The sequence below is a fragment of the Carcharhinus amblyrhynchos genome, chromosome 25 (genome assembly GCF_965287045.1).
Source record: "Carcharhinus amblyrhynchos chromosome 25, sCarAmb.v2.hapA, whole genome shotgun sequence".
Taxonomy (NCBI): domain Eukaryota; kingdom Metazoa; phylum Chordata; class Chondrichthyes; order Carcharhiniformes; family Carcharhinidae; genus Carcharhinus; species Carcharhinus amblyrhynchos.
Genome location: NC_137348.1, coordinates 25,941,947 through 25,969,871, shown reverse-complemented (window position 1 = coordinate 25,969,871; position 27,925 = coordinate 25,941,947). Strand labels below are relative to the sequence as shown.

Sequence of the window (27,925 nt, the reverse complement as noted above, 5' to 3'; positions counted from 1 at the left end):
ATCTCTGTGGTATTTAGTTCAAGTTGACATTTTCTCCTTAGCCAAGAGACATTCCAACTTAAGTTTACCTAACTCAGCATAGATCAGGAATTGTAACTGTAACCCTCCTTCATGTTAAACTTGATGATTCTGTGTATAATGAATAGCCTATTGTTACATCCATTAGGAAGCTGGAGAAAGTAAGTTGTAGTCTTAAATTACTTTTCTCCTTTTCAGGAAATGGAACAAGGACTGAAAAATCCCAGAACCCAAAATATGCATGCAGTCCATGTTGAAAAGCCAGCCATTGCCACTTCATTGATGATGAAAAAATTCTCTTACCCTAAAAAGAAGAGGAAGATTAGTCGTGTTGGTGTAAAAGGAAAAGGTAGAAAATTGTTTTAAATTATGATAAATTTGGAAATATTGCAAAATCTTAGATCAACTGAAAACCAGGAATTTTATTCAATATACTTTATATACCGCTGAAGTTGGAGTGGTGGTGGGAAGGATGGAATGAGCGTGGAGAGTAGGAGTGGGTCTGGGTTGGTGGAGAGATAATGTGAGGTGTGCAGGGAAAGAGGGCCTCATTGCTTCTGTTACAATAGGGAATCTAGACAGGCCTTCTAATCATCATACCTGTGGTTAACTAATATCTGTTTTGGGATTGACAACAACCACCCCCCCCCTCCTGAAAATTGTGCAACTCAGGCACTTTAAATTGAGGAGGGTCTGCTGAGTCAGGAAAATTTCCCAACTCAAGCTGCCTACCTCAATATTGCAAATCTGGCCCCTCAAGGAAATTGCTTCCTTAATGGGGTCACATTACCATACCTTCCCTAAAGGACATTAGTGAACCAGATGAGTTTTTACGACGATTGTTGTTATCAATAGCCTTTTCATTTTAGATGTTTATGGAATTCAAATTTCACCCGAACCCAGGTCACTGGGCCTCTAGATTACTAGCCCATTGACAATACCACTATGTCACTTCCTTCCCTACACAAAAACAATGGTACTGGTGTCTTTGAGATGTGATATAACTATAACACGATAATTCTGTTTGGAATTACTATATTACTTGTATCTTATAATTCTGAATGCCTGAAAAGATTGTTGAATTCCTTCATCCCTCATATTGAAGTAGCCTTTCCAATTTTACTGCTGGGAATGTTAGAATTTTGGCTCAAATTGTCTGTGTTTCCTCCAAATCAACTGCAGGCTACAGTAATTGAGTATTTTTGCTGTAGTCCAGTTGTCTTTTGCATTCATTTTACATCAAAAAGAAACTCAAGTAATACATTTTTAAAAATGATATGTAAACTTGTCTTTGGTCTTAAATTAAAGGATTTGAGATTTTATATCGAGCGTATTTCATTTCAAAACTTTGTATTTATGAAGAATCTCACGGTATGAAGACATAAGCTGTTCATTTTGACGCTGGAGGTTTCATTACTTCGGATACACCGCCATTAAGAAACAAGTTTTGTTTTTAATTGAAGTTGGAAATGCATTTCCTGATTGTAACTCTGATATCCAGTTGACAAATAATCCCAAAAGAGGCAAAACAGAGAGTGTTTTGTCCCAAGAGTACAAATTTTAATCCATTTTCTATTGTTAGTCTGCTTACCCATTGACACATAGCCCCAGAGGCGAGAAAAGAGTGTTTTATATCAACATGCATATCTGTTTTATCCATCATCATTTCTGTTACAAATTGGTGACATTAAGTCTTTATTATAGAAGTTCCTCGTTTTTGCTGTTCATTGCCCTTTTTGTTCTTCATTTTCTAGTCTCTTTGTGACTTTGGATGTGTAATTCAGATCCATAGCACAATTGGAGGTGGCACAATGAAAACTGAGGGAATGCATGCTGTTCCACTAACTGTTTACTTCACAATTGAGTAGACCCATAAAGGCCCATTTAACAAATCAGCCTGCCATTCAGCAAATAACAAGCATTCAGTTGTATGAGGTGCCTTGCACTAGCACTATCTTTAAAGGCCTGGAACCCAGCTTGTTTGTCAGGTAATTTTGAGTAACTGTACCATTGTAAACTCCTGTGCAAGTACTTTGGAGTGAGTGGTGAGTTCCTGGATTTGGCAGAAGGTTGCTGCATTCTCCAAGGGAAGTTATGATGTGGAGATGCTGGTGTTGGACTGGGGTAAAAACAGAAAGAAGTCTCACAACACCAGCTTAAAGTCATGCTGGTGTTGGACTGGAGTGAAAACAGAAAGAAGTCTCACAACACCCCTTAAAGTCCAACAGGTTTATTTGTAGCAAACGCCACAAGCTTTCGGAACACACTGTTCCTTTGTCAGGTGGGTGGGAGTTCTGGTCACAAATAGGGCATATAAAGACACGAACTCAATTTACATGAATAATGATTGGAATGTGAGTCTTTACAGCTAATCAAGTCTTAAAGGTACAGACAACGTGAGTGGAGAGAGCATTAAGCACACCTTAAAAAGATGTGTATTGTTTCCAGACAGGAAAGTTAGTGAGATTTTGCAAGTCCAGGCAAGTTGTGAGGGTTACAGATAGTGTGACATGAACCCAAAATCCTGGTTGAGGCCATCCTCATGCGTGCGGACCTAGGCTATCAATCGCTGCTCAGCGACTCTGCGCTCTCGTGTGTCGTGAAGGCCACTTCTCCTGCAGCATATCAGGTAGACAATGTTGGCCAAGCTGCAAGACTATGTACCGTGTACCTGGTGGATGGTGTTCTCACGTGAGATGATGGCATCTGTGTCAATGATCCAGCATGTCTTGCAGAGGTTGCTGTTGCAGGGTTGTGTGGTATCGTGGTCACTGTTTTCCTGAAGGCTGGGTAGTTTGCTGAGTTTGTGCGGTTGTTTGAAGGCAAGAAGTGGGGGTGTGGGAATGGCCTTGGCGAGATGTTTGTCTTCATTAATGGCATGTTGAAGGCTCCGGAGAAGATGTCATAGCCTCTCCGCTCCGGGGAAGTGTTGGATGACGAAGGGTACTCTGTCCACTGTGTCCCATGTTTGTCTTCTGAGGAGGTTGGTGCGGTTTTTGGCTGTGGCGCATCGGAAATGTCGATCAATGAGTCGAGCTTCATATCCTGTTCTTGTGAGGGCATCTTTCAGCGTCTGGAGGTGTCTATTGCAATCTTCCTCATCTGAGCAGATCCTGTGTTTATGGAGGGCTTGTCTGTAGGGGATGGCTTCTTTAACGTGTTTAGGGTGGAAGCTGGAGAAGTGGAGCATCGTGATGTTATCCGTGGTCTTGCGGTACAGTGAGGTGCTGAGGTGACCGGCCTTAATGGAGATGCATTTGTCCAAGAATGCACCCGATTCCAGAGAGTAGTCCATGGTGAGTCTGATGGTGTGATGGAACTTGTTGATGTCGTCATATGGTTATTTCAGTGATTGTTCACCATGAGTCCAAAGGAAGAAAATATCATCGATGTATCTAGTGTATGGCATTGGTTGAAGGTCCTGTGCGGCGAAGGAGTCTTGTTCGAGTCTGTGCATAAAGATGTTGGCATATTGAGGTGCGAATTTGGTCCCCATGGCTGTTCCGTGTGCCTGGACGAAGAACTGCTTGTTGAAGGTGAAGACATTGTGGTCCAGGACGAAGTGGATGAGTTGTAAAATTGTGTCTGGAAACTGGCAATTGTCGGCTTTGAGTACTGAGGCAGTTGCAGCAATGCCATCATTGTGGGGGATGCTGGTGTAGAGTACTGGGACATCCATTGTGATGAGGAGTGCTCCTGGTTCAACTACTCTATGTGTGCTGAATTTCTGTAGGAAGTCCATAGTGCCACGACAAAAGCTGGGAGTTTTTTGTAGAATGGGTTTCAGGATGCCCTCAACGTAGCCAGAGAGGTTCTTGCGCAGGGTCCCATTGACCAATATTATGGGATGGCCAGTTTGCTTGTCTTGTGTGTCTTCGGGAGGGAGTAGAGACTCTGCAACAGCGCAGACTCGCTGAGCAGAGACTGATAGCCAAGTTCCTCACATGAGGACGGCGTCAACCGGGATTTTGGGTTCATGTCACACTATCTGTAACCCCCACAACTTGCCTGGACTTGCAAAACCTCACTAACTTTCCTGTCTGGAAACAATTTACATCCTATTAACCTGTGCAAAATGCTCTCTCCAATCACATTGTACCTTTTAAGACTTGATTAGCTGTAAAGACTCACATTCCAAGCATTATTCATGTAAATTGAGTTTGTGTCTTTGTGCCCTCTTTGTGATCAGAACTCACACCCACCTGACAAAGGAACAGCATCTTCCGAAAGCTTGTGGCATTTGCTACAAATAAACCTGTTGGACTTTAAGCTGGTGTTATGAGACTTCTTTCTGTTTTCTCCAAGGGAAGGCAGACATTTTAGCGACTTGTCTTCTCAGAGGCTGCAACAATTGTAATTCCTCTTGACTTTCAGGAGAATGGAGCAGTGGCTGTGAAGAGCAGGAGCTCTTGCCCTCAAGCAATTTGGAGTTAGACTTCTCTAAGTTCCTCGTCAGTTCAGGTCACTGTCTAGTTGACCAGCCAATGTCCAGCATTTTGGTGTGCATGGACAAACTCCTAATCTGAGTCCCCAACAACAGCAGAACTATGTGCATATCCCCCCTCCCCTAAGAGTTTTTGTGATTTCAGTGTGGGACTTCATATACCTTAGTTATTAAATTCTTGATTCCTAAATCATGTATTTCATTTTTCAGAGGGCATTTGCTGAGGCATAGCTGCACGATTGCAAACAAAAAATCAATATGATTGAGGGATAAAATAAAGACAGGAGTATTTTGTAGATTCTCTGTTTGTTATTTAAATAATGCAACTAGTGAGATATATTGTCAGAACCCAGGGGAGTTAATCAAAGAACAGTTAGTATTGATGGTAATCTAACAGGACAAAGTTTGCTCATAACCGAAAACCAAAAGTAGACTGGAAAGCCAGGCATGGATTTATAATTCCACATGGACCTTTAGATACAGTGGTTACTATCCAATGGTTGCTCATTTTGCATTTTATCATCCAGGAAGATAATCTATAGTGAAAACATTACTCTTTTTGGAACATAGTCTGTTACTTAAATGTACATATAGGGAGCTTTTTATTTGATTAAAAATTATGTACATCTTTTACTGCACATTGCTTATTGGAACCATATAATTACATTGAAGCCTGTTTTGCTTTTTAAACATAAGGAAATAATCTTTATAATCAATAATTGAACTAGAGTGCTTTCTGCTTCAAGCAACCTGTAATTTTCAGTTCATGTTATAGAATACTTCCGTTCTTATGTTGGGCTTGGATTCTATACTAATCCCCAGAGGAAGAAAATTCTTGTTGGAGAATAACCTTACTGACAAAAAGGACAATCTCTAGTTTAGAATACAAACCACAAAGGTTCGTTCGATAACAACGATAAATAATTAACATTCCATTCATCGAGACGTGGCATGATACACTGTCTTCCCTGGGATTCTGGGGTTTCCCTCTTCTTCTTGATCCCTTGAACCTGGTCTCTTGACTCACAATACCCTTCAACGTTTTAGCTTGATTAGCTTAACTCTAACATATATGCAAATCCCCTTTGTAGCTTTAAGACTTTAACTTTAATTTCCTACCTTAACTGCTGTAGCTTCATTCTCACAGCTTCTTGCTCCTTTCTCTTTCCATGTACATAAGAACATAAGAAATAGGAGCGGGAGTAGGCCATCTAGCCCTTCGAGCCTGCCCTGCCATTCAATAAGATCATGGCTGATCTGAAGTGGATCAGTTCCACTTTGCCACCTGCTCCCCATAACCCTTAATTCCTTTGTCTATCAGAAATCTATCTACCCGTGACTTAAACATATTCAATGAGGTAGCCGCCACCACTTCAATGGGCAGAAAATTCGAGAGATTCACCACCCTTTGAGTGAAGAAGTTCCTCCTCAACTCTGTTCTAAACTGCTACCCCCCTGCTTATTTTGAGGCTGTGCCCTCTAGTTCTAGTTGTGAAAGCAACTTCTTGACATGGACTATTCACTTTCTCTCAAGGCAATTACTTTAGCTCTATAGCCCTATACTGGATTCTAGTATTGATCTGAATTTCTTACGGCAAGCCCTGACTCCAGTCTCGTTAACGTTAGTCACTTCTGTATTCTTATCTTCAACCTGTGACAATTACCCGTCGACTGGCAATATCTTACTCTAACTTCCTAACAAGTGCCCTATTCTTAATTTTCTCCCCTGACAAAAGACCTAAAAGCAAGTGTTCTGAGTTGATTGCTATGCTTGGCAAGTGCAAATATCTCAGTGATACTCCCCCAATTTTATACGTTTCTTTCAAGCAGCTTTTGCAACATTCAGCCGTAATTACGCACTCTCAGCAGTACAACTAATAACTTCTAACCAAATGTTTATAATTCTTGACCAATGAGAAGAGTGTTTCTGGCTTTCTTGCAATAAACTAAACTTAACCTGTATCCTTCACCAACAATCCTTGCCTTCAATCAGCCCGCCTTTCTATCCAATCTGCATTCCAATTTTGGCTTTTTTTTTTTGCTAGGACTGGATTCATTAGAGCTCAAATGTAGAAACATGTCCTAGCTATAACTTCACATTTTCTTTCTTCAAGCTACATACAGTAAGGGTATTTGCTAACTAGTGCCATAATAAGGGCAGTGCTAACCACTGTGCCACCATGCGACCCACATTTGTAAAATGGTTTCAAAAGAAAAGTGTTGTAGCTAAGAGGCCCAAATGCATGTATTGAAAAGTACATGCATGTACTGAACTGCTAGAATTGGAGTACAAAATTAGCAATTGCAACCTTCCAAAACAGTTAAAGACAAGAGGGCACACATCCGCCTGATTATCTTGAAGTTTGGGGAGATGTCTTTTCTGTTTGAAGAAAAAATGGATAAACAAACTTAAGAGAACTGGAACATTAAAATCATGTTATGAATTAATTGCTGGGGACATTGTTCTATTTGGTCAGCTTCAAGAATATCCTACTGTCAGGAAGATTAACGCAAGAAAAGACTTGTATTCACTTAGCAGCTAGGAAACACAGATTCCATAATTTCCAATGCTTTACTGTGTTATAGAAACTAGAAGCAGGAGTAGGCCATTCAACCCTTTGAGCCTGCTCTGCCATTCATTATGATCATGGCTGATCATCCAACTTAATAAATGGCCTGATCCCACCTATCCCCCATATCCTTCAATCCCATTCACCTCAAGTGCTATATTTAACTGCTTCTTGAAAACATTCAATGTTTTGGCCTCAACCACTTTCTGTGGTAGTGAATTCCACAGGCTAACTACTCTCTGGATGAAGAAATTTCTCCTCCTTTCTGTCCTAAACCATCTACCTGTATCCTCAGAATGTAACCCCTGGTTCTGGACATCCCCACCATTGAGAATATCCTTCTTTCATCTATTTTTTAAAAACATTTTAATTTTCTGTTTAGTATGGGTGGAGAAGAAACAGATTTTGCAGAAATTGGAGTGAATAGAAGGAGAAATTGATTTCCATACTTACCAGTTATTACACAGGTGGGGTGGGATTTTCTGGCCGTGCTCGCCTCCAAACCAGAAAATCCTGCCCAAAGGACCTTTGCTAATCTGCCCCTGCCACTACAGTATCTGTGGTGGGCAGGATGGGAAAATTCCCCCTGTGATCTTCTAAGCGGCCACAGCCAAAAGGATTCAATTCAAAGGGTAAAATTACAGTTTTTCTGCCCTTGAATACATGCAAATTTAAAAACTTTTAACAGCATTCCAATAATGAAAAGAAATTAAAGCTGTCCATCACTAAGCTCAAGTGGGGCTTATGATCTAATGACGTAGGGTAGATTGATGATAAAACAGCTGATGATGGTTGGGTTTAAGCTTCTGCCTTGAGGAACTCTAGGAACTATGCCCTTGCATCATCAAAATAGATATTTATAAATATCAGAGCTACAGAAGACTAACTCTTCAGACAGCCTTACAGTGAGGTTGGGGAACAATATTCCTATCCTTCTTTCTAAACTGCATAAATTTGTATTAAATAGCCTCTATTTTGTTCTCCCCTTGTTTCATGTACCCTCTGTCTGTGTTCAAGTAACTGATCCATGAAACTTCTGAAGTTTTTTGAGATCATTTTGCCAGACTGCTCCTGTTACATCTCCCTGCCCCATTCCATATTTAGGATTTGTACTGCGTCTGGATGCTTTGTACATATATATATTTTTAACATGATTGACTTTATAAAGGTTACCTGACTATTATTGACAGGCTGCCAGGTTATTCTGTTTCTAAAAGTGCAGAGAAATCTGACACAAAGCTGTTACGATTGTAACAGCTGATTGTAATAACTGACGTTACTCAGAACTCCATAGAATGGGTCAGCTTCATGACAAATGACTCTTTAATAAAGGCTTTGATTAATTAGTTGGTAATGAGTGAGCCAGGTATAGGGCATTGATTTTGAACATCTAAAATGTTAAGCTGGCTGGTACACTAAGTTGTCCTGCTGTTCCGCCATGCTGGAAGAAGTCGCCTAGCACACATATATAAAGAAACTAATTTGAGGGGAGGGGGGTGACCACTCGTAGCTAGTATTATACCTATCCTGCTACAAATAACTCTGCAAGCCAGTACATTAATGAGGAGAGTAATCATAGTTGGGGAGCTGAGAAGGGGAAAGAAGTTTATAGTGCACAGTCAAGTGCTCTGTGCTGGTGAGCTGCACATTTCTGCCTCAGAAAATGCAGCAGTACTCAACCACACAGCCATTCTTGCCAATCTTCATAGCATATATCCCATACATAGACAGACTGACTTTAGTATTAGGAAAACAAGAATTCCTTTGACAGTTGTCTTAGTGTTTAGCAGGAGATATAAGCATGGTAATGGGGTCTGTGTTGGCCGTGAATCTGCCTGGTCCAAGGATAAACTGTGCACTTATCACCATTTTACACCATTTAGAATTTGTTGACAGATTAAAGTAGCTTCATACCACTGAAAGTAGTTAGCATACTTTTAGCCTTTGTTCTTGTACGTTTTTTGGTTTATGAGTACTATAAAGGAACTGTTTTGCCTGATCTCGCCAATTCTGGTGAAAGGTTAAAATTTGTAGAAAAGCTGTTTTGTATTTTTGGATAGATTTATTGCACATTTCTTGCATTTTTTGCCTCATTTGTTTTCTGCTTGAAGGTATGGAAGTGAAGAGCTTTGATAGAGCTTGGTTTTAAAACAGCGGCATTGTTATCAATGATATCCATTGATTGTAAAATAACATTATACTGGCAGCTCTTGCAGCATTTCTTTTAACAACGTAACTGTGATGATTTGGTTATGCCTGAGGGAACTGCAACTTAATCCCTTTTCCAACCTGTTTTGTGAGAACTGGAATCATTCTGTCATTCCCCTGGCAGTGTTGTTAGTTTAGTTGCTTTTGTATTTGGATTACAAGGACTGCAAAGAAAAAATCAGGAACAATTATTACTATGAAAAATTTAAACTTTGATTAATCTTAATGATTGCTACATTTTCATCGTTTAAGTCGAATCTGACACTCTGTGTCAGGATTTTGGAAGTGCTTCCCCTTTGGATATCTGTGTACTTCGTAAGAAAATTTCTTCTTCAAAGCCAGTGAATAGGTTTTGATCGGTGAAAAACTAGCATTCAAACAGTCATTCAGCCAATCGGAGTAAATGCTGTTCTCATCACTATGGTCACGACAGTTCATATTCAAAGGAAGGGCGGTTAGCAGAGCTTGCTGGGAAGTTCAGCTGGTCTTATCAACATGCTTGATACGTACTTTTAACAGCTTCTCAAGTTACTCATTTGAAACATTACGGATTCAAGTTTCAGCAGCATTAGGAATTAACAATGGAGCATGGCAGTGTTCACAGGGTTATTTTTTGCAACAGATTTTCAAATGTTCTGGATTCTTTTTACCTCACTACGTTTGGTAAGGTACAAGTGGCACTAGGTCACATTATACCAGTTCTGTTCAAACTCTCAATTAGTATGTTAAATGTTTTGATGACAATTCCATGATTGCATGACCTCAGGAATGGTGCTCAGATCACATTTTTGAATTTTTAGTTTTAATAGTAACCCGAAACATTGGCACCAACATTGAGTACTGTTGTTTTATTGAAAGATTAAACACTGATTTGCCTTGGGGAGCAGCAGCAGGTACTGTGGAGGTTTCTGCTTTGTGAAATTGATTAACAATTATTTAGTATTTTTTAGCACTTGTGTTTTATCTTGTATGTCACTTTCTATGTAGTTCTTCAAGTTTCAGTTGAGAATTTAAATTGTGATGCAGCAGTCATACATGGTTCAACAGTATTTGTAAGGAACACTGGTGATAAATCACCTAGTAAGGTGATTTATTTTGTACTAAAAATACATCGAACTATAATTAAATAGTCCGTCATTTTGGAATCTGGTACTTTGGAGAAATTCTATATAAATGAAGACTTTTAGTGTCCAAGATTAATTTGTGAAAGTGATCTACAAATGTGAAAGTTGATATGTAGATCACTGGAAATGTATGTCAAGAGGCAACATGTAAAAAGGACTGAAAGATGTTCACGTAGTGTTAAATTATGGCGTCCTCAGATTACTTGTCAAGTTGCTAACTTAAGCCATGCTCTTGTGTTAGAATGTTGGTAGTTGAATAGGATATACCAACTTCCTAAAAGGGATGCCAATAAGCTAAGTATAAACTAAGGACAAAACTGAGGTGTTAAGTCTTGTGTGCTGTGTTTTAAATATTGAGAGCAGTAATGGAAATGTAAATACTTATTGGTATGTCACCAATACGAATTAAAAATGAGGAATGTTAATATCGCTAACATAGAAATCCCTGGTCTTAATTGGAGTATCGGTACTGCTACAAAATATGTGTATCATAGGAAATACTTATCAAAATTACTGATGCTTTGGCCCTAAAAGCCCTGTAGTAAGTGTTTATCATCATTCTTCTTAGTGGCAGTGTTGATATCAAATTCTTGGCATTGATGATGTGTGAGCATTTGCACCCAGTACCAAAACTTGTAGCATTCAGTTACAAAAAATCTTGCTGTTTTGAAATACCATATCATGTCCTTTACAATGTTCCAAAGTACTTGTATCAAATTGGTATTTTTTAAATACAGTCACCTTTATTTGTGTAGGCAGCTTTGACAGTAGCTTTTCACAAAGCTAGTTTCATAAGCAAGTAAAATAATGACTAGTTAATCTGGTTTTGGGAATGGTGGTTAAGGGAAGAATGTTAATCAGAACACTGAGAGAATTCAGTGCTTCCCTTCCGCTAAATTTTTTCACTTTGCAAATAGAGACAACTTGATACCAGCTGCATGACCATCTGAAAAGGTGATCTTTAATGCTGGCACTGTGCAACCTGCAGGTGGTGCAAAACTACTTTCATTAAACTATAAGAATCAGATTATGATCTATACCACCATTAAATTTCCATTGATGGATTAGACCTGGTTATCCTGTAGCAGCTATGATTCAAGAGTTCATCAACAGAATCTGGAGAACAGAGAGCCACACCTGTATTTGATGCTTGATGTGTGGAATTCTGCTTTTGTTCGGGTAACCGTGATGGAAGCAAACATAGAATCAGAAATTAAGATATAGGAAGTGAACACGTGGTTTCACTTGGATCCTTTATTTCAATCTCTTTTTTTTGATTTTTCCTTGGGGTTTTGTAGACTTTTGGAGCAGCAGAATGAGGACTCCTCAGTTGCTTTTAAAGGTACTTTTACTCTAAATCTAAGTTTGGAAGAGCAATACCAAATTGAGTTTTGTGTGCCCATATTTGAAGTATTCTGTGCCTGCTATTTGCTTGGCTTGTTGGCATTCAGTACAGAACTGGAAAATTAAGTCAGTACTGGACCTAATTTTCCATGTGAAAAATCATACACTTGTTTTCTCAATAAACTTCCAGGAGGCCTTTAAAAGAGTGAAGGCAACAAAGAATGTTGAAGATGTCTCTTCAATTAAAAAGAAGTTATTTTGCTAATTAATGACCTGTAATTCTTGTGAACTACATTTGGTTTATTACAATCACCTGTGGTATATTGCAAGATATGAGCATTTTGTTATATTGCCTACTTCGCTGCCCCCTCTGTTGGGGAGGTGTAGATAATGTTAATTCAAGTATGGCTGCCCGTTGTGAGTTCACATGCTAACTTTTTCTCAATGCAATACGCAAGAAATATAATTGCACATCATGCTTTATTGTGTCATATCATTTCCATCACAGTAGTATGTCACATTTCCCTGACATTATTTAACTGATCTGTTCATTTCATTTGGCTTTAATTAAAGTCTTTGGGTATGGTCATCAATTTAGTTGTCACTAATGTTTGCAATGGCACTCATTTTGGAGAATTTAAAGCAGGGCTGTGACCCAATTTTTATTGTCCAGTCGTGATTTACATCCATCATAGCTCACATCCGACCATTAGTTGCAATGTTACCTGGCTGTATTATGAAAAGATCTCTGGATCCTGACTCTTACCCCAGTTTCAGAGGCTCCCATTTGCCTTCACAAACGCACATACCCATCAATAGGAACTGATTTTTTTATAGTGCATTTTCAGTGATCTTAAAATAGTAGATAGCATTTTGGATTTAAGGATAAAGGAAGTGTGTACATGAGATAGTTATAGAGGTTTACAGCATGGAAACAGGCCCTTTGGCCCAACTTGTCCATGCCGCCCTTTTTTTAAATCCCTAAGCAAATCCCAATTGCCTGCATTTGGCCTGTATCCCTCTATACCCATTGTACCCATGTAACTATCTAAATGCTTTTTAAAAGATAAAATTGTACCCGCCTCTACTACTATCTGGCAACTTGTTCCAGACACGCGTTACCCTCTGTGTGAAAAAATTGCCCCTCTGGACACGTTTGTATCTCTCCCCTCTCACCTTAAACCAATGCCCTCTAGTTTTAGAACCCCCTACCTTTAGGAAAAGATATTGACTATCTATTTTGCCTATGCCCCTCATTATTTTATGGACCTCTATAAGGTCACCCCCTCAGCCTCCTATGCTCCAGAGGAAAAAGTCCCAGTCTGTTCAGCCTCTCCTTATAACTCAATCCATCAAATCCCGGTAGCATCCTAGTAAATCATTTCTGCACTCTTTCTAGTTTAATAATATCTGTTCTATAATAGGGTGACCACAATTGCACACAGTATTCCAAGTGTGGCCGTACCAATGTCTTGTACAACTTTAACAAGATGTTCCATTTCCTGTATTCAGTGTTCTGACCGATGAAATCGAACATGCCAAATGTCTTCTTCACCACTCTGTCCACCTGTGACTCTACTTTCAAGGAGTTATAAGAACATAAGAACATAAGAAATAGGAGCAGGAGTAGGCCATCTAGCCCCTCGAGCCTGCCCCGCCATTCAATAAGATCATGGCTGATCTGAAGTGGCTCAGTTCCACTTTCCCGCTTTCTCCCCATAACCCTTAATCCCTTTGCCTACCAAAAACCTATCTACCCGCGTCTTAAATATATTTAGTGAAGTAGCCTCCACCACTTCAACGGGCAGAGAATCCCAGAGATTCACCACCCTTTGAGTGAAGAAGTTCCTCCTCAACTCTGTTCTAAACTGCACCCCGCCCCCCCCCTTTATCTTGCGTCTGTGCCCTCTAGTCCTGCTGTCCTTTCTGAGCGGGAAGAACCTCTCCACCTCTACCCTATCCATGCCCTTCATCATCTTATACGTCTCTATAAGATCCCCCCTCGTCCTTCTAAACTCCAACGAGTACAAGCCCAGTCTATTCAGCCTCTCTTCATAATTCAACCCGCTCAACTCCGGTATCAGCCTAGTGAACCTCCTCTGCACTCCCTCCAAGGCCAAAATATCCTTGCACAAGTGCGGCGACCAAAACTGCACACAGTACTCCAGCTGCGGCCTCACCAGTGCCCTGCACAGTCGCAGCAAGACCTTCCTACTTTTATATTCAATCCCCCTTGCTATGAAGGCCAGCATCCCATTCGCCTTCCTGATAACCTGCTGTACCTGTAGGCTGGGTTTTTGCGACTCATGCACAAGGACCCCCAGGTTCCTCTGCACAGTAGCATGCTGCAGCTTTTCGCCCTTTAAGTAGTAGTCCTTCCTACTATTATTCCTGCCAAAGTGGATAACCTCACACTTGCCAACATTGTATTCCATCTGCCAGGTCCTCGCCCACTCGCTCAGCCTATCTAGATCCCTCTGCAGACTTTCTACACCCTCCGCACAATTTGCTTTTCCACTTATCTTTCTATCATCAGCAAATTTCGACACCCTACACTCAGCTCCCTCCTCAAGATCATCTATATAAATGGTAAATAGCTGAGGCCCCAGCACCGATCCCTGGGGCACTCCACTAGTCACCAACCACCAATCCGAATAGCACCCATTGACACCCACTCTCTGCCTCCTATTTGACAGCCAATCCTCTATCCATGCTAACACCTTACCCCCAACTCCATGCCCTCTAACCTTCTGTAACAGCCTTTTGTGCAGCACCTTATCAAACGCCTTCTGAAAATCGAGAAACACCACATCCACTGGTTCCCCTCCGTCCACCGCACTAGACACATCCTCATAGAATTCCAATAAATTTGTCAGACACGACTTCCCCTTAACGAATCCGTGCTGCGTCTGCTCTATCAAACAATTCTTCTCAAGTTTCCTCACTTTTTCTTCTTTGACGACAGATTCAAGCATTTTTCCTACAACAGACGTTAAACTAACCGGCCTATAATTCCCTGCCTTTTGCCTGCTACCCTTTTTAAACAGCGGCGTAACATTAGCCGTTTTCCAATCTTCCGGCACTTCCCCGGAATCCAGCGAGGTTTGGAAAATAATCACTAAGGCATCCACTATCACCTCTGCCATTTCCTTCAGAACCCTGGGATGCGTTCCATCCGGTCCTGGGGACTTGTCCACCATCAGTCCTGCTAGTCTGTTGAGCACTACCTCTCTAGTGACAGTGATCGCGTTCAGGCCCTCAACTCCTACCATCCTTCTATCTTTAATACCTGGCAAACTCTTCGCGTCCTCCTCCATGAAGGCCGAAGCAAAAAACTTATTTAAGGCCTCAGCCATTTCCTCATCCCCCACCACTAAATCCCCCCCTCTCATCCTCTAAGGGTCCAACATTCACCCTAGCCAGCCTCCTCCTCTTTATATATTTATAAAAACTCTTACTATCCTTTTTTATATTTAGCGCTAGTTTAGCTTCATAGTCTATCCTTCCTTTCTTTATCAACTTCTTCATCATTCTTTGTTGATTTTTAAACCTCTCCCAATCCACTACTCGCCCACTACTTTTAGCCACAGTTACGAACATATACACCTAGGTCTTTTTGTTCAGGAGCTCTCCCCAACCCCCAACCATTAACAAAGAACAACCCAGCACGGGAAACAGGCCCTTCGACACAACGAGCCCACGCCGCCGCATCATCCTACACCTATTCTACCCTGCGTGTCCCCGAATGGAACCCCTAACTTAGCCAGGTTCAGGGGAGAATAGTGTCAATTTGGTAAACCAATCAGCCTAAGAGCACATCTTTGGGGTGTGGGAGGAAACCGAAGCGCCCGGAGGAAACCCACGCAACCACAGGGAGAATGCGCAAACTCCCACAGACGCAGGCTCAAATCCATGTATCTGCACAGCTAGCAGTGCTAGTCACTGAGCCGTTGCGGCGCCCGTCTACCGGTCCAGGATCAAGCACACACACACCGACACGAAGTAACTGACTAAGTCCTGCCCTGGTTCAGTCTACCAAAATGCATCACCTTGCATTTGTCTAAATTAAACTCCATCTGCCATTCATCAGCCCACTGGCCCAATTGATCAAGATCTCTTTGTAATTGGAGATAACTTTCTTTACTGTCCATTATGCCACCAATCTTGGTGTCATCTGCAAACTTACTAACTATGCCCCCTATATCCTCATCCCAAATCATTAATATAAATGACAAATAAAAGTGGGCCCAGCACAGATCCCTGAGGCCTTGTATCCATTTAGATACCTCACCCTGGATCCCGTGAGATTTAACTCCATGCGGTACCTTGTCAAAGGCCTTGCTAAAGTCCATGTAGAAAACATCAACTGCACTGCCCTCATCTACCTTCTTGGTTATCCCTTCAAAAAACTCAATTAAATTTGTGAGATATGATTTCCCACTCACAAAGCCATGTTGACTATCCCTAATCAGTCCTTGCATCTCTAAACAGGATGAGATAGAAGTGAATAGAAGGATATGTTCATGTCAGATGAAAAAGTGAAAAGAGCTTGTGTGGAGGCTGTGGTGTTTGGGATGTGTGGCCTGTTTTTGTGTTATAAATTGTCTGTAATTGCATATTTGCATCAACTGTGGGCTTGGTGGAGGATGCACTAGTGGGTGGTGGTGGCCGCGGCACTGCACTAGTGAGTCTAAATTTGTTGAAAAGACCTTTGCAACAGACCTGGTGGAATGTGTAATCTTAAAAATAAAAGTCTTATCTCTGGAACGAACCCTCAAGCCTGATACTGGATCTCAAGGCAGGCTTGCATCCAATCCCTAAGAGGTGAGTTCAAGGATAATTTAGCAGTAGCAGGAATGATGGAATCTGTTCACTGTGGGGTGTGGCATTCACCTATAACCTTTGTCTTTAATGCACCTCTTTTCGATATCTTACCACTCCCAGCTGACCTTGATTTTGCTTCTCTATGCACCTCATTTCTCTTCCTTTTGCCCAATCCCTTTCCATTGCCTGTATCCCAAGCTATCCATTACTGTTCACCACCCTCATGCTCTGAGCTATGCATCTCCATTTTCCTGTTCTCCATGTTGACTGTTCCAACATTCTTTGGCTACTGAGCTGTCAATCTCCCTTTTCTGTTCCTGAGATTTTGCCCTCACCTTCCTTCTTTCAGTGTCATCGCCAGAACCTCCCTTTACCAAAGCTCCTTCTATGTGTTAAGCTATAAATTTCAATACTGAGTCTGCCAACTATGAGTAGGGAATATATCAATCAAAAGTAGACCAAACATTAAAACCCAGAGATATGGAAATAAGGAGCTAAGTTACTCACCACAAAATTCCAGGCCTCTGACCTATTTTTGTCATCGTTAGGTGGCTGCTGCAGTTAAATTTATGGCCAGTGCTATCCCCCCAGTTGATATTCAGGATTCAGTGATGGTAATGCCATTGAATGTCAAAGAGACATGATTAGATTCTCTCTTGTTGGAAATGGTCATTGCCTTAGCACTCATCAACCCAATCCTGAATGCTGTCCAGGTCTTGCTGCATATGAGTATGGACTGCTTCAGTGTGAGGAGTTGTGAATAATATTGAACAGTGTGTAAGAGCAAACATCCCTACATCTCACCTTATGATTAAGTGGATGTGATTAATGAAGCAACTGATGGTTGGACTGGTGACACTGCAGTATCCCTGCCAATACTGGTTGCCCTGCAATAATGTAATGCTGTATTGAGTATTAATCGACTGGCATTCAGACTTTCATCCCTCATTCAGGAGAAAGTCTCACTTTGGAGATCTATCAGCCAATCTGATTGGCCAGCATCTCCTGTATTGCCAGAAGCTGCAGTGGACAAGACTGGCATTGCAAGCAGTCACTCAGTAACCAAGAATGGAATTCTTCAGGCCTGCTGTGGTAGATGTTTGCACAGTGGAAGCAGTTTATCATTGGTTGCTGACATGGTCATCCAGCCCTGCTGAAGTCAATACTGATATTTGCATTTAATTGTCCATGCAATTGGGAAACCCCTAGCAGGGATCAGTTTTAGTGGAAACAGAAGATCCCGGTGGTGGTGGTGGTGGTGGTGGTGGTGGTGGTGGTGGTGGGGTGGGGGGGGGGGGGTCATGTGGAGAAGAGGAAAGGGAAGGGAGGGCCAGTGAGATAGGGAGCTCCCACAAGGACAAGCATGTTGGAGAGGGGGAAAAGGAGGAGGAGGAGGACTGCCTGATGTTGAAATATGGCTGTCCAGTATTGAAAGAAAGCTGCTGATGGAGGCACCACTACCCTGCCTGATACCGGAGCAGGGTATTCTAGGCTTTCCCCTGCACCTGAACTGTTCACATCAGCCTTAAAATTGAGGCTGGATGGGATATGGCCCATAAATGCAATTATCTAGCTATCCAAGGGCCTCAATTGGAGCAAGGGTGAGTGGGCTGGCCTAGGCTTCACCTGCCCCACTGAAATTGTGGAGAAGTAGGAGTGCATGGGAATCTGGTGAGAAGGCTACCTGAGGAATTTTACAGCAAACGTGGTGGTGGTGTAGCATAATATTCTAACCATTCTCTATACCTAATTCACGGTACTGATCTCTTCCTCTCCAACTCCACTAGGTGATGCTTTTAGGGCAAGTGTTTTTGAAGGTTAAATCCAGTGCAATTGTTCACACTGAAGTGTTGACAATGTCAGATTCTGTGTCAATGCTATCCTTAGTAGATTTTGAATAAAAATCAAATTTGGAATGGAATTCATGTGGCAAATAGGGAGACAAAAATGCTTTCAACCTTCAGAGAAGCTCAAAGAGCATAATAACATAAGAAATAGGAGCAGGAGTAGGCCATTTAGCCCTTTGAGCCTGCCCCACCATTCAATAAGATCATGGCTGATCTGAAGTGGATCAGTTCCACTTTCCCGCTTTCCCCCCATAACCCTTATTTCCCTTGTCTATCAAAAACCTATCTACCCGTGACTTAAGTATATTTAGCGAGGTGGCCTCCGTCACTTCAACGGGGAGAGAATCCCAGAGATTCACCACCCTTTGAGTGAAGAAGTTCCTTCTCAACTCTGATCTAAACTGCCTGCCTGCCTGCCTGCCGCCCCCCCCCCAAACCAATCTTGCGGCTGTGCCCTCTAGTCCTGCTATCCTTTGTAAGCATTTCAGCTGGTTATACTTTCAATAAAAGCTGAAGAAGATATAATTGGATTTCTATATTTACTTTACACAAAACTTACATTTACTAATCTCTCACACTGGACTAGTAAACTAGACATAGTGTCTATTTATTTGAAGATAGATACAGGATGGTTCAGCAGACAGAACTGCTTTATTGATTCAGCATCTACTACTCAAGAGCAGCACAGCTATTATTCTACACACACACCACTGGCTGCTGTACATCCTGGTTAGTTGGTCATTTGTATATTCCTTAAAGTGACATCAGAACATGCCTGTATTTTTCCCACCCCAAGATAATATTACATACATTATGAGTAAACACACATGCACTGTAGGCTGGTTGTGAAAACTTTTCACACAGTAGATCAATCTCTGTTTAAAAGTCTGTATAATGCATAGGTGGCTTACTAGTCTTCCTGGATCTCATGATGGTGTGCTGCATCCTGAGGTCCAGACTTATTGCTTAGATGTTTTTGCCAGTGTGCTTGGCATCCTGTGTACCATTGGAGTGTTAGCTATTTCCATGGTGGTCTTCCACAATTTCACTTTCTGAGTTTAGCTTTGAGCATGTTGTAGTTGCAATAGGAACACTTGATGTTGTATAGTTGAACAATTATCTTAGCTGACTTCTGTTTCTCCTTACGGTCATTCAATTGGGTGTTAAGACCTCAGAATCTGGGCTCACTGCACACTTTGGATATTTACATGGGTGACCAATTTCCCTGGATGGGATTTATGACCCAAACCTTCTGTCTCGCATGCAAATAGACGAAATAGTTCCATACCTGTATGCTGCTCCTGTATTGTCTTAATTCTCCCATGTTTTTTGAGAAGTTTCTCCTGTTTTGAGAATTGGGACAGGTGATGGTTGCCAAAGTTGTCCTAACCTCTCTTCTGAATGTGATTTCTGCTACTGAGTGGAAACCCATCTCCAAAAGCATTGCTTGCAAGTATAACTGCAATCTTGGAGATCTTCTTCTTTTGTCACCCTGCATAAGTGATTACTAGCTTCATTTGGCAAGGTTGTTGTATGTAAAAGGCCCACCAGTATAATGTGGCCCATTTGCCACTGTGATTTCTTCTGGTGTACTGAACAAGCAAAAAGTTGCACTCACTGGGCCCTATTTTAAGATTTTCATCTTAAGTGCTGAGCGGACTTGAAACTGAGAGTGTTTCAGATCCAACTTCTAGACCTGTTCTCAGGTGCCCCCATAGGCTCTCTGCTTGAAAAAATACCAGTAATTCTGAATTGCGCGGCAGAAGCCTGTGGGCAGGGCTTAATGCGCTTGAAACATTGCAGCTGTTATCGGTGCCGTCAATTCACACATGCGCAGTAAAAAAAGATAGACAAACAGTACCCTGCCACATTGCCTCCGGGCCGGATAATGCCTCCCCTGGCCCCAACAGACATTGCTCCAACCCCACAACATCAATGACCCCCTTATCAGCCCGACCCCCTTATCAGCCCAACCCCCTCCCCGTTACCCAGACTGATCGTGGTCCCCAGTCCCCCACAGATCACACGCAGAGTGGCAGTGCATCCCCCTTCCCCTCCCACTGATCACACGCAGACTGGCAGTGAACCCTCCCTTTCCCCTCACTCAGCAAAGGCAGAGTGGCAGCGGACCCTCCCCCCAACTGAACACACACAGAATAGTAGCAGACCCACCTGCTCCCCCCACCCTCCACTGATCTGAGTGGAGCCATCTGATCCACCTCCCTCCTTTATCTCCTCCCCACTCCCCAAACAGTGTTCTTGGTATCCTTGATGACCCCTCGCCAATACACACTTTCCCTTGCTAGACATAAGAACATAAGAAATAGGAGCAGGAGTAGGCCATCTAGCCCTTCGACCTGCCCCGCCATTCAATAAGATCATGGCTGATCTGTCGTGGCTCAGTTCCACATTCCCGCCCTCTCCCCATAACCCTTAATCCCCTCGCTTATCAAAAACCCATCAACCCGCGTCTTAAAAATATTTAGCGAGGTAGCCTCCACCACTTCAACGGGCAGAGAATTCCAGAGATTCACCACCCTTTGAGTGAAGAAGTTCCTCCTCAACTCCATTCTAAACTGCGCCCCCTTTATCTTGAGGCTGTGCCCCCTAGTCCTACTGTCCTTTCTCAGCGGGAAGTGTCTCTCCACCTCTATCCTATCCATCCCGTTCATCATCTTATATGTCTCAAAGAGATCTCCCCTCATTCTTCTAAACTCTAACGAGTACAAGCCTAGTTTATTCAGCCTCTCCTCATAGCTCAACCCCCTCAACTCCGGTATCAGCCTAGTAAACCTCCTCTGCACTCCCTCCAAGGCCAAAATATCCTTGCGTAAGTGCGGCGACCAAAACTGCACACGGTACTCCAGCTGCGGCCTCACCAATGCCCTATACAGCTGCAGCAAGACCTCCTACTTTTATATTCAATCCCCCTCGCTATGAAGGCCAGCATCCCATTAGCCTTCCTGACCACCTGCTGCACCTGCAAGCTGGGTTTTTGCGACTCATGCACAAGGACCCCGAGGTCCCTCTGCACCATCGCCTGCTGCAGTTTTTCTCCACGTAAGAAATAGTCCTGCCTACCATTATTCCTACCAAAGTGGACCACCTCGCACTTGCCAACATTAAATTCCATTTGCCATTTCCTGGCCCATTCGCCCAGCCTATCTAGATCCTTCTGCAGACTCTCCACACCCTCCGCGCAATTTGCCGTTCCACCAATCTTGGTGTCATCAGCAAATTTCGACACCATACGCTCGGTTCCCTCCTCCAGATCATCTATATAAATGGTAAATAGCTGAGGCCCCAGCACCGACCACTGGGGCACTCCACTAGTCACCAACCGCCAATCCGAATAGCACCCATTAACCCCCACTCTCTGCCTCCTATTTGACAACCAATCCCCTATCCACGCTAACACCCTACCCCCAACTCCATGCCCCCTTACCTTCTGCAATAACCTCTTGTGAGGTACCTTGTCAAACACCTTCTGAAAATCAAGAAGGACCACATCCACCGGCTCTCCTCTATCCACCGCCCTAGACACATCCTCATAGAACTCCAATAAATTTGTCAGACACGACTTCCCCTTAACGAAACCGTGCTGCGTCTGCTCTATCAAGCAATTCCCCTCAAGATGCCTCGCTATTTCCTCCTTGATGACAGATTCTAACATTTTACCTACAACAGACGTTAAACTAACCGGCCTATAATTCCCTGCCTTTTGCCTGCCACCCTTCTTAAACAACGGCGCAACAATAGCCGTTTTCCAATCTTCCGGCACTTCCCCGGAATCCAGCGGCGTCTGGAAAATAACCACCAAGGCATCCACTATCACCTCCGCCATTTCTTTCAGAACCCTCGGATGCATTCCATCCGGTCCTGGGGACTTGTCCACAATCAGCCCCTCCAGTCTGTCTAGCACCGCCTCTCCAGTGACAATAATGTCATTGAGACCCTCCAGTCCTACCACCTTTCCATTGCTAACACCCGGCAAATTATTCACGTCCTCCTCCGTGAAGACTGAAACAAAAAAGTTATTCAAGACCTCAGCCATTTCCCCATCCCCTACCACTAAGTCCCCCCTCTCATCCTCTAAGGGTCCAACGTTCACCCTAGCCAGCCTCTTCCTTTTTATATATTTATAAAAACTCTTGCTATCCTTTTTTATATTAAGCACTAGCCCAGCTTCATAGTTTCTCCGACCCTTCTTTATCAACTTCTTTGTCAATCTTTGTTGACATTTAAACCTCTCCCAATCCTCTTCTCGCCCACTACTCTTAGCTACTCTAAACGCCTCTGCTTTTAATTTAACACTTTCCTTCACCTCCTTCGTTATCCACGGCTTATTACCTTTCCTCCTACGGTCCTTTTTAACCATCGGAATAAACATGTTGTTACAATAGACATGTTCACTCTGTGGCCATATTTCCCTGGTATAACTTGGCAATATGTGGGCTGGGGCGCCAGAGTGGTTAGCGCTGCAGCCGCTCAGTGCCAGGAACTTGAGTCCGATTCCCAGCTTGGGTGGGTCTGTGCAGAGTCTGCATATTCTCCTCATGTCTAGAGAGTTTTCTCCAGGTGCTCCTGTTTCCTCCCAAAGTCTGAAAGATGTGCTGGTTAGGTGCAATGGCCATTCTAAATTCTCCCTGTGTACCTGAACAGGTGCTGAGTGTGGTGACTAGTAGATTTTCACAGTGGCTTCATTACAGGGTTAATGTAATTAATGTAATTAATGTGACATTAATAAATAAACTTAAAATTTAAAGAGCTTCAAGTACAAACATCTTTTTTAAATCATGTTTCTTGAAAAACTGAGTTCATCTCTGTACAGTCAAAAACATGTGAAGCTGTCTGCCATTCATTGTGTCATATCTGGCCAACCTTCTACAGTAACTTTCCATAATGCCTTCAGTTTATGTGCTGATAATGTGCTGTTTCTTTCTGAAATTAGTTGCACTTGTATGTTGGAACTTCATCAGATTAACATTGAGTGCATCTTCTATTTCAATTCTATGTCATCCACTTGTAAGTCCAGGAAAACATCTGCAATCTGCTCAGTATGTTTAAAGTAACCATTTTACTACCTTCTTTGGAACAAACATTAAAGTTGAAAGTATATTTTTATCGAAAGTCATCATTGCCTGGGTTTTGCACTAAATCATTTCCAAAAGTTTGTGGTCAGTTTCCATAATTAACCATTAATCATCCAATAGGTATGTGTGAAATTTTGTGATTTCAAACACTAGAGCAAGAGTCTCGCACTCCATGTTTAAATGATTAGATTGTGATGTTGATGTTTCGATTCAAAAATGAATCTTCTTTGGAGCTGAAGGAGGGTAAAAGTGCAATGGGTTATATGCTGTAGAAGGTGAGGAGGAAGAATGAAAAGGAACAAAATAAAAGCAAATTGCTGTGGATGCTGGAATCTGAAACCAAAAGAGAAAATGTTGGAAAATCTCAACAGGTCTGGCAGCATCTGTAAGGAGAGAAAAGAGCTAACGTTTCATGTCTAGATAACCCTTTGTTAAAGCTAAAAGTGGAAGAAATTTATATTGTAGGGTGAAGGAATGAAAGATGAGTCATAGCTCTTTTTCTCAATTTTACTTTTCTCCCACCCATCCCTCCCCCTCTGCCCGCATCGTCATCTGTCACAAATTACCCTGATTTCAGTTTATCTGCCATTTGGCCATTCAAACCTTTTTTATTCTCTCTGTGGACTGCTATTAATTTTCCCCTTTGTTTTTATGGCTGTGACTCATCTTTCATTCCTTCACCCTCAGCTCTGGGGGTGGAGGGGAGCGTGGGGGCAATTGTGCAGTGTACACATATACTGGAAGATCTATTACCCACCCTCCCCCCACCACAGACATCGCCGTCTGATCACCACCCCGAACATTACCCTCCCTTCAGAACTCCTGACTCCCATCAGACCCGCACCTCTCAGCCTTACCTCCTTAGCACTGCCCCCAACCCACCTGAGGGGTTCAATGACCTCCAGTCCCACCGGTGAGGCCATCACATCTGGTCCCTGTTGGTGGGGATCATCCGTGATCCTCGCCCGGTGGGGAGCTAAGGTCAGTGAGCCCAGGTGATAACATCTGGGTCTCATTAATGACTTGCTAATCAGCCTCATGCCCCTTCCTGAGCGCGAGATGATTTTGATGGCAGAATAGATCCGGCAAGATTATGAGAGGCAAGAAACCGGGCATGGACCTGAATTTTCACCCTTCGCTTTATCAGCTTGGCGAGTCAGATTGATTCTGTCCCTTGCAATCTGACTTGCGTACTTGACTTTTTTTTAGTTCTCCTCTTTTCAAAATTCTCAGATATATCATGACTCCTTCTGGAAGTCCACTGTTGACATTAATAGAAGTTAGAAATCACAGCAGAAAGGAAATGGAGAAAAGTGATGCAAAGTAGCCTCGAAATTTCCCGCTGAATGTACCAAAAGAGTGAATGTGAATGAAAAAACTGCGTTGATGTTGTATCTTATATCCACAGGATGTCGAAAAGAGATTCATAAACCTGAACTGCTTTAGAAAGAAGCCACTTCTGTGCAAGCCATTTGTTGGGCAATTTGTGTAGAGCAAGGTCCCAAGCATAGCGAATTTGGATGAATTACCAGGTCATCTGTTTTTAGTACTGATGGTTGAGGCAACAGTTAAGTGCAGCAAACTAGGAAAGATCCATGCACTTTTATGAATACTGTCATGAGATCTTTCCATTCTTTTACACTATAGAATCTCTACAGTGCAGAAAGAGGCCATAAGACCCATCAAATCTGCACCGATTGAAAGAGTATCCCACCCAGGCCCTCCCCTCTGCTCCGCTCTACCCCATAACCCCACACGTTTACCAATGTTAATCCACCGACCTGCATATATTTGAACTGTGGGAGGAAACTGGGGCACCCTGAGGAAAATCCACGCAGAAATAGGGAGAACATGCAGACAGTCACCCAATGCCAGAATTGAACCTGAGTCCCAGGCGCTGTGAGGTAGCAGTGCCAAACACTGTGCCACCATTCCACCACTCTATTGACCTACTAGAATAGTCACGTGGGGCCTTGAATTAAGATCTCATTTAAAAGATGGCATTCCAATAAAGTTGTAGCTTCTGGGTTCTAGACGTTCATAATACTGTGCTAAAGTGCTGTGTGGTCAGGTTTTAGAGTGGACTTGAATCTACAACTTTCTGATTCAGTTAAGAGGGCTATGAACAATGCTGAGCAGACAATTGGGATTGGAATAAAACAGAAATAGCAGAAAAAAATTCAACATGTCTGGCAGCATCTGTGGAGAGGAAAAAAAAATGGTTGAAACTTTCCAGCTGTTCATGCCAGCGGGATCTTCCAGTCCTACTGATGAAACATGCGGCAGGGAGACCAGAAAGCCTTGCCCAACGCCTCAGGTCCAATATATTCTTTTTTAGATCTGAAGAAGTGTAGAAATGTGCTTGGTTTTATACTGTTAAAAAGGGGGTTTGTGGAGTGGGGGGGGGAGGTCAGAAAGAACCAAAGGAAGGGTCAAAAATAGATTGGAAGACAAGAAAGATTAAATGACAAAGATGTCACAGAACAAAAAACAAAAGAAGTGGCGATGATTATAGTAAAGAAACAAAGTATTGGTCCAGAGTGAGTATTAATGGTAGAATAAAGGGCAGCCCTGTCTGAAGCAAAACATGAAAACAAGATACAGACTGCATTGAAAAGAAATGGAGGACAGAGTTCATGGTCTGAAGTTGATGTTAAGTCCAGAAAGCTATAAAGTGCCTAATCGGAAGATGAGGTGCTGTTGCTCAAGCTTGATGTGGGCTTCACTGGAACATTATAGCAGAAATGTGAGTATGAGAGCAAGTGTTGAGGGCAAGGAGGTGGCCTGCGAATACTCAGTTGTTGAACATATTCAAGACTTTAGATCATAGCTTTTTAAATATCTTGGAATATAGAGTCATAAAGTTTACAGCATGGAAACAGGCCCTTCAGCCCAACTTGTCCATGCCATCCCTTTCTTTAACCCCTAGGCAAGTCCCAATTGTCCACATTTGGCCTGTATTCCTTTATACCCATCTTACCCATGTAAGATTTGAAAGACAAAATTGTACCTGCCTCTTTTACTACCTCTGGTAGCTTGTTCCAATGCTCACCACCCTCTGTGTGAACAAAATTTACCTCTGGACCCTTTTGTACCTCTCCCCTCTCACTTTAAACCTATTCCTTCTAGTTTTAGACTCCCCTATCTCTGGGAAAATATATTGATTATCTAGCTGATCTATGCCTCTCATTATTTTATAGACTTCTATATGATCTCCTACACTCCAGAGAAAAAAGTTCTTATAACTCAAACCATCAAGTTGCAACAGCTTCCTAATAAATCTTTTCTGCACTGTTTCTAGTTTAATAATATACTTTCTATAGTAATGCAGTATTCCAAGTGTGGCCTCACCAATGTCTTGTACAACTCCAACAAAATGTCCCAAATCCTGTATTCAGTGTTCTGACCAATGAAACCAAGCATGCTGAGTCCCTTCTTCACCATTCTGTCCACCTGTGACTCTACTTTCAAGGAGCTATGAACCTGTATCCCTAAATCTTTGTTCTATAACTCTGCCCAACACCCTCCCATTAACTGAGTAAGTCCTGCCCTGGTTTGATTGACCAAAATGCATCATCTCACATTTATCTGAATTAAACTCCATCTGCCATTCATCAGCCCTATGGCCCAATTGATCAAGATCCCTTAGAGATCTTATATGGGGATAGGACAGGAAAGTTAATGTTAGGACAGTTAACGTTAGATAGAAGAAGTCATGATCTTATTGAATATTGAAACAGACTTGATAGCCCAGCTCCACTCCCACTTATGTGAGAGAAAAGTGAAGAATAACAAAATCTAAGTCTGCAGCAATATTAAAGAACTATTAAACCTTTATATGGGATTAGAGAGGACAATGTCGTCATTGAAATTAACATAGCATTTTACAGCATGATTTGTTTGTGTCTCTAACAGGACAGCTGAAGCTATCAGTTCATCTTCAAAATGGGGAAATTGCCGTTCATAGTAAGTTTGCAAATGTTAGAACTGTCCAGAGAAAAAGTTGATATTTTGTGAAATAAAACTTTAAATAGGTGACATTAGAAACTGAACAACTCATAAAATAAAAACTTATTTGCACTTACTGAAAAGAATTTCATCATTTAATGTAAGTATTACATAATTCATAAAATGCATGGGTTTGAAATAGATTTGGATAGTTTGATTTACCTCAGTTTGAACAATGTAAAATTAAAAAAAAATTCTGCCTATCTTCAACATTGTCAAATTAATATTAATTTATCATAGTTGAGGATGATGTAGCCATTATTTTTGAAAATTTAGTATTGTTTAAAAATTATGGACTGGAATTTTCCAGGCATTCACGCCCTGCCACTGCTGCAAGCGAGGATGGAGAGGTTGGCGCTCAGCCAATAATCTGTTCAACACAGCAGAACCAGAAAATCCCACCAGCAAGAGCAGCCAGAAAATACTGCCTGTCATTGTCTGTGGT

General features: G+C 42.1%; 1 protein-coding gene across 2 annotated transcripts in view; it reads left to right on the top strand.

The window, feature by feature from the left end:
• The first annotated feature begins 219 nt into the window (after positions 1 to 219).
• rgs3a (regulator of G protein signaling 3a) overlaps positions 220 to 27,925 on the top strand; it is a 245,008-nt gene continuing 217,302 nt past the window's right edge. The window contains exons 1-2 of one of the 2 annotated variants that reach the window (XM_080212395.1): positions 220 to 367; positions 27,388 to 27,438. In XM_080212395.1, coding sequence (XP_080068521.1) covers positions 220 to 367; positions 27,388 to 27,438 — 199 coding nt within the window. Of the gene's footprint in view, positions 368 to 9,781; positions 9,904 to 27,387; positions 27,439 to 27,925 lie in introns of those variants that run through there. The other variant, XM_080212396.1, reaches the window with a different exon arrangement.